This window comes from Penaeus monodon, chromosome 3 (genome assembly GCF_015228065.2).
Source record: "Penaeus monodon isolate SGIC_2016 chromosome 3, NSTDA_Pmon_1, whole genome shotgun sequence".
NCBI classification, from domain to species: domain Eukaryota; kingdom Metazoa; phylum Arthropoda; class Malacostraca; order Decapoda; family Penaeidae; genus Penaeus; species Penaeus monodon.
This window is the reverse complement of record NC_051388.1, coordinates 18,694,464-18,701,963: the sequence shown is the minus strand read 5'-3', so window position 1 is coordinate 18,701,963 and position 7,500 is coordinate 18,694,464. Positions and strand designations below refer to the sequence as shown.

The following is a 7,500-nucleotide window of genomic DNA, read 5'->3' as shown; positions in this document are numbered from 1 at the left end:
TTTTTCCCCTTTTTTGGGGGAAAAAAAAAAAATTTTTAAAATTTTTTTTCCCCCCTTTTTTTTAAAATTAAAAAAATTTTTTCCCCAAAAAAAAATTTTAAAAATTTTTAAAAGGGGGTTTTTTTCCCAAAAATTTTTTTGGGGGAAAAAAAATTAAAAAAAAAACCCCTTTTTTTTTTTTTTATTTTTTTTTTTTTTTTTTTAAAAAAAACGGTTTTAAACCCTTTTTTTTAAAAAAAGGTTTTTTTTTAAAAAAATTTAAAAAAGGGAAAAAAAAAAAATTTTTTAAAATTTTTTAAAATAAATTTTTTTTAAAAAAAAAATTTTTTTAAAAAATTTTTTTTTTTTTAACCAAAAAATTTTTTTTAAAAAAAAAATTTTTTTTTTTTTTTTTGGTTTTTGGGGTTTTTTAAATTTTTTTAAATAAAAAATTTTTTAAAATTTTTTTTTGGGTTTGGGAAAAAAAATTTTTTTATTTTTTGGGGGTTTTTTTTTTTAAAAAAAATTTTTTAAAAATTTTTAATTTGGTTTGGTTTTTTTTTTTTTAAAAACCCCCCCTTTTTTTTTTTGGGTTTTTTTTCTTTTCCTCATGATCGAAGGACAGAATCGGCTAAGAAGAGGCTGGCAGAGACGCAGGAGGAACTAAGTGCTGAGGTTGCTGCCAAGGCTAACAAAGTCCATGACCTTGCCGAACAGATTGGTAAAAAGTTAGCAAAAGCCGAAGGTCTTGGTGCTGATGGGATGGTGGAGGTAAGAGCATACACATATTTCAACTCGTTCCGACGCAAGATCGGTTTTTAAAAAAAGCTAGCTACAACAGGTCGTAGTTGGAGGTAAGACTTGGTAAACTTTGAAATTGAGTTGTGTTTATTTTTCCCTCCATTTTGCTTGGCTGAGACATTAAAAGGATTACATCATCTGGATGAAGACTGGAGTCACTTGCTTATGAATGTCTTCTATCAAACTTGACTGCAGATTATAGGATCACTTAATATGTATGTAAAGAGGAAAGCAAGTGCAAAAACAGGGATAAGCCTTAGATTATTTTAGTATTCTGATGATTTTTGTTTTTTAATATACTTGAAAATATAATAGCAGGCTTATAACTGTCACTTGCTGCACTTTAGATGTTTATATTACTTTAAGTCCCAAATTAATGTCCCAAAGGGAATTGAATTCATACAGCCTACAAATTCAAAAGAATTACCCACCAGATGGATGGAACATGTGTTAACTATGCATTTATACTAGTAACTATTAGAGTATATATATCCTTGAGGAAATTTTTTTGTGGTATATAGATTTAACCTTAATCAGAATAATTATCTGGTAAAACATTTATAGCATATTACATTATGAAGCCATAAAACTTTTGCCTTCCAGCTTATGAAGCTAGCTATGACATGAGTTATCAGTGAAATATAATATTGTGTATTAATGCATTTCTGGTTTCAGGAAATTGCTTATAATGACTTATTTTTAAAAGTTAATTGATGTATTAATAAAACAAAGCATACTGATAATGTTAATTTGGGACTAAGAGTATTAAATTATTTACTATTAGTCAGCCTTCCCTTAGATGTTTTGTCTATTATTTTGTTTTCTTTAACTTGTCAGATGTGCTTATGTTTTTCTTTATTTTTTTTAATGACTATTATTAGAGGAATCTTGTTAGTACTTAAATTAATTGTATTTTTTGCTGTGTTTAATGTCATGGAATAAAGGGTTGTTTTGATATTCACTGATTATAATTTCCAGGAGAGTATGAAGCTCATGGAGGAAGTAGAAGATCTTCGGAAACGCAAAGCAGCTGCAGAGCAGGAATATCGTAATTCCATGCCAGCTTCTAGCTACCAGCAGCAAAAACTGCGAGTGTGTGAGGTTTGCTCTGCCTACCTTGGCATCCATGACAATGACAGACGGCTCGCTGATCATTTTGGCGGGAAGCTGCACTTGGGCTTTATCAAGATCAGAGAAAAGCTTGAGGAATTGAAGGTGAGGCTTTACTGGTGAATGTTACAATAGTATAATGAAGGCGGAGTAGAGTCTTGTTCCACTGCTAAGCTAAAGCATCTCCCCTCTAAAACAGCATGGTTTATAAACTTCAGTTGGTCATATACCTGTCGAAGTAACTGCATACCCTCATAATTATGTTAGTATTATGTTTAATTTGATAGTACATAGTGTATAATATTGAAGATGTTTCTTACATCATGCAAAACTAATAAGTAAATATGAATGAAAAGATGACAATCTTACGAACAGGTTGTGGAATGTCCCTTTGTATGCCCAGTTTTTAGAAACCTCAAGTTTTAGAAGTGATTTTTGTGTAGAATTATCTGAGTTAGAATCCATAGTATAGATGACATTTTGATCTTCTTATATAAAAGGGAAACGGAATCATATGTAAGCCACATTTTGACTGGCTAAGGATTCCATAGCCATTCCCACTGTTTGTGTCCAAAAAATGAAAGTTCAAATCTTGTCATTGTTGCTATTTTTCTTGTTAGAGTTGGTAAAAATTCTGTTCGACCAAAATTGCTAATAAAGGCAATTTTTTTAATGGAAATATAAAAACACATTTTTGTATGTCTAGTTTTGCATCCAAAGCAGCAATGGTTAATCTCAGTGAACTAAAACATTTTTTACTTGCATAAGAATGCTTGAAATCCTGCTTCTCTTTCACAGGAGTTCTTCATTTTATTGTGGAAGATGATGTGTTGAGTACTTGTAGATCAGTCATAACAGCCAGACTTCCTGGACATAGCATCAGATTTTAGCAAAACAGGCTCAAGGGCATATAGACTTATTATCTGGGAATGCAGGAAGGTTTTTATAAGGCTGTGGATTTGGTCACATAGTGAATCATGAATAACAGTTTGGAATTGTGACCGAGGTAACCAAACATGGTCATTCTAAAAAAAACTGTCTGATAATTCTAACCCCATTTTATTTTAACAGAAAACGGTTGAAAGCCGAAGAGAGAAGAGAAGGGAGGAACGCGAGCTAGAACGCAATGCTCGGTTTGGGGAAATTGCTGACTATGATGTCACAAGGTTTGTTGTTTTTCTTTCCTTTTGTTATCCCTCTTTTTTTTCCATTTCCTTATCCTTATCTTTTCCTTTTTGTCTCTATCCTCTCATGATTTCTTCTCCTTTTCCTTATCCCAATCCTTATCCTTTCTTGTTTCTTTTGCTTATCCCAATCCTTTTGAATTTCCTTTTCCTTTTTGTTATCTTTTCCTTTTCTTTCCCTTTTTCCTCTCACTGAAAGGATGATAGTATCACCTAAAGCACTAGAAGTCAAAGCATCTTGTCATACTTACTGTGTTGACAATTGTTAATATTTTTTCCAAACAATTTTTAAGAATGGCTTTAAAGAAGGAAAATCATAACCAGTAAACAGAGTTGGAGTTGATTGTATTATGTAGATGTGATGTTTGATTTTGAACAGGATGCATGAATTCGTAATTTTTTTGCAATATGATTATGAAAGCAGTTCTGATGAAAAATATGACTTACAGGGATCATGAGAGAGAGAGATACCGGGATGTGGACCGAGATAGGAGGGATCGTTACCGTGACGATGACAGAGAGAGAAGGCGCAGGAGGTCCAGGTCAAGATCAAGGTCACGCGAGAGGCGTCGCCGAAGGTCCAGATCTCGTGACCGATATTACAGGTCTCGCTCCCGATCAAGGTCACGTGACCGCAGGTGAGCTAATTTATAATAATAATAATATTATAATTATTATATTATTATTATTATTATTATTATTATTATTATTATTATTGTTATTATTATTGTTATTATTATTGTTATTATTATTATTATTATTATTATTGTTATTATTATTATTATTATTATTGTTCATTTTGTACATGCTCCAGTCTTTTTCATCATTTTCCTTTAGTATTTGAATGTATATTATTTTTATGATCATTTTACTATTAATTGTTTGCAGCTCACTTGTCATAGTGATTGTATTTTTTCTGTTTACATTTCAGGAGGCATTCAAGGAGCAGGGAAAGTTCAAGGCGATCTCGTCGGTCAAGATCCAGAGACCGCCATACCCGTTCGCGGGAGAGGTCGCACTCTAGAGGGAGAACTTCACGAGAAAGAGTATCCCGAGATGTGGAGGAAGACAGAAAATCCCGAGACAAAATCATAGAGGAACCTGAACCACCAGAGAGAAGGTTGATATTGCATTGTATTTATTTATTTTTTAAAATTTATTTATTTTTTATTATTGTTGTTATTATTATTAGTAGTAGTAGTATAATTTTTTTTTTTTTTTATAGAACTTATTGTCTCCTTGTCCTCCTTATATGTGACAACTACTATTACTTTTACTCTTATTCTTCCTCTTCCACTTTCCCTTTCTCCTTATACATTATAGTGTTATGCAGGTTTATCATTTGCTTCATGTGTGTGTCCTGTTTGAGTGCAAGCATGAATATGCACCTGAATTCTTTTTTAATTCTTTAGCTTCATTTTAATCCTTTTCCCTATAGTTAAAAAAAAAGGAAATTAAAGGAAAGTTTTAAAAAATAATATCTTGTTCCTTTTTTAAGCTGACAAAATCTTAACAGAAATCTGCTCTGCACTTTTCAGGGATGGAAGTCCAGAAAACGGAGAAATCACAGATGACAGGTCCAGAGATGGCATGGAGTGAGATGAAAGCCGTGGATTCTGGTACCAACGAATTTGAATTTACGCAAATCAGCAGCCACTGAGTGTTAAAAAGCGTTACTAGAATTTTTTTCCATTTCTTTTTAATCTCTACCATACTAGGTTATTTATATAATTTAGCATAATTGCATTCAGATACCTCTCCTTACAGACAAAGAGAAGAAGAAAATTTAATAGTGCAAAAGAGATAGAGGAATGTATCACATATTTTGTGTGTAAATCTCTGTATATCTCTCTCTCTTCTTCATCACTTTCATCCAGATATCACCGACACTGCTGTCTTAATTATTTACCTGCAAATAAAAAAAAAAAAGAAAAAAAAAGTTAGTTTTTAATTATTTTTTTAGGGGTGCGTAGATATGTCGGATGCACACAATTTAAAATCATGGTTTTTGTTAAAACTTTATATTCTATTTAAGGACTTATTCTCATGTGATATAGCACTTTTGTCTTCAAATAGGCATTTGTCTCCAAATACCTGATGTTAGTGCTATTTTTCCATAAGCTTTCTTGGTAACAGAAGTTGATGAACCAAGTAACAATAGAGTCTTGGACACAAGTTGATGTAGTGAATGTTAATCGATTCTGTATATAGGCTATACAGTACACTGTCAAAAAATCAGTTTAGATGAATCTTCCTAGAAGATACATAGTCATGGCCAAAATGTACAATAGTTGACTACTTTTAAAGCAAGTGGATTTCCTGTTCCTGTTTCTTTTGAGGATTTTCGACAGCAGAGCTGTAACCAATCTTGCTACACATTTTCAGTAGCAACTAGATATGCATAAAATGTAAAAAAGAAAAAAAGCGGGCTTTCTTTTTTTATTTCAAGTTATTTTGTTTGCGTCATTGATCATGTCAAAGAATATATTCACAATTTTTACCTGAGTGAGGATTCTGATGTACACATGTAATCTTTTTCAATAAATTTGAAATGTTTGGCCGCTATTTTTAATCCTGACTTCAGTTTATTGCATTATACAGTTGTATGCACTAAAGAAAACTTAATGGATTTTGTGTTTTTTGTGTGGTTTATAATAACTAGTGATAGCTGATCATTCATTATAACTAATAATAGCTCACCTCGACATTCAAGGATATTATGAAAAATATACAGTACACACTTACTGCTAAGTTTCCTGTGGAATGTCACTAACTTGTCTTAAGTGTCCCAAAATAGAAAAACATAGGAGATGGCAAAAGTACATAGACACTAGGTGAGAAGTTCAAGAGCTTATACAAGTCAATCCCCCCCAATCCCTTGCCCGTTATTGTTGTGGGGGGGCTTAGGAGGCGGATACTGGGACCCAATGATGGGAACTCCCCAACCTTGGGACTCAGCCCTCGACTCGACTAATTTTGCATGGTCTATTTTTTTTTTTCCTTCCCACTTTTCGTTTCTGTCCCTTCACCAAACCCTTCTGCTATCCACCTCCTAAGGTGTGAGAGCCGTGCTGAAAGGATGAAAGGCTGACGGCCTGAGGGAGCCATGGGCATGGTATTCCCCTGATTTAGTTACCTAGCCCTTACCCCTCAAGGGGACCCTGAGGGGTGGACTGTTTTTATCTCCAACATAATCCAGGCTTACCATGGCCAGTAATGAAAACATATCCCCACTATTAGGGGCAATGAGGCTTGCCCCTTTATCAAATTGCCCCAACGATGTAAACCCACCCGATTCCCTGACCCCAGGCTCTCCTTTGACCACGGCTCCGAACACTGCAATAACTACCCCCTCATCAATGCCTACTAGTACAGTAGCCAACAATCAACCCTTAAGGAACATTTCCACTCTCCCAGCATGCTCAACTTCAACACCTCTACCCCCACAACCTCCAACATCAACCGCCCCATCCTCCATTATTAATACCTTACAGCCTTATTGCCCACCTCTCCATAACACTACCTCCCTCAACACTACTCCATCTTCGTCACGCCCCCGCCCTTCTACTACCCCTATCTCTACAACAATCTTGAATACTCTCTTTAGCGCAGCCAAATGGGACCGATTTTTCGTGATCCCTCCCACAGCTCCCTACTCTGACAACACCCTTCTCTTCCAACAATGTCTCCAAAAACAAGTAGGTAAAGTCTCTTTCCGTAGCCGACCCGACCGCTCCCGTCTTGTCACAGTAACATCCGAAAACCAAGCTATAGCATTAACAAAACTAACTGACCTATATGGTAACCCAATCCTTGCAGAACCCCATCCAACCCTCAATACTTGTACCGGAACAGTTTCAATCTCCCCAGCAAATTGCCCAGTCTATGACAAAGATTGGTCAGACTAAGGAGAAGACCTACTTGCCTGTCTCACAGACTATGATGCAACATCAGTACAATGCTACTCCATTCCCCCCAGAGGTCATCGAAAGAAACCCACTAACATAGCCAAAATTACCTTCCGTAGACATGACCTTACCTTTAACGTCTACATAGGAGGAGAATCCCTCCCCAACACCTTCCCCTCTCCCTCCTCGCACTACCCGTAACAGACAGAACAAACGTTCCACCCCCTCTTCCCCTACCACACAATGATCTCCACCTTCCTTTTCTCTTTCCGTAGCCGACCCGACCGCTCCCGTCTTGTCACAGTAACATCCGAAAACCAAGCCATAGCATTAACAAAACTAACAGACATATATGGTAACCCCATCCTTGCAGAACCCCATCCAACCCTCAATACTTGCACTGGAACAGTTTCAATCTCCCCAGCAAATTGCCCAATCTATGACAAAGATTGGTCAGATTGTGGAGAAGACCTACTTGCCTGTCTCACAGACTATGATGCAACGTCAGTACAAGATCA

General features: G+C 35.4%; 1 protein-coding gene across 1 annotated transcript in view; it reads left to right on the top strand.

Annotated features, from left to right (window-relative positions):
• The window catches only part of LOC119592965 (putative RNA-binding protein Luc7-like 1), a 24,325-nt gene extending 19,318 nt beyond the window's left edge, over positions 1 to 5,007 (top strand). Inside the window, exons 4-9 of the mRNA XM_037941855.1 lie at positions 557 to 750; positions 1,759 to 1,995; positions 2,962 to 3,056; positions 3,524 to 3,712; positions 4,006 to 4,194; positions 4,613 to 5,007. Of these exons, the coding sequence (XP_037797783.1) occupies positions 557 to 750; positions 1,759 to 1,995; positions 2,962 to 3,056; positions 3,524 to 3,712; positions 4,006 to 4,194; positions 4,613 to 4,673 (965 nt within the window). The 3' untranslated portion in view covers positions 4,674 to 5,007. The remainder of the gene's footprint in view (positions 1 to 556; positions 751 to 1,758; positions 1,996 to 2,961; positions 3,057 to 3,523; positions 3,713 to 4,005; positions 4,195 to 4,612) is intronic.
• Positions 5,008 to 7,500: the final 2,493 nt, after the last annotated feature.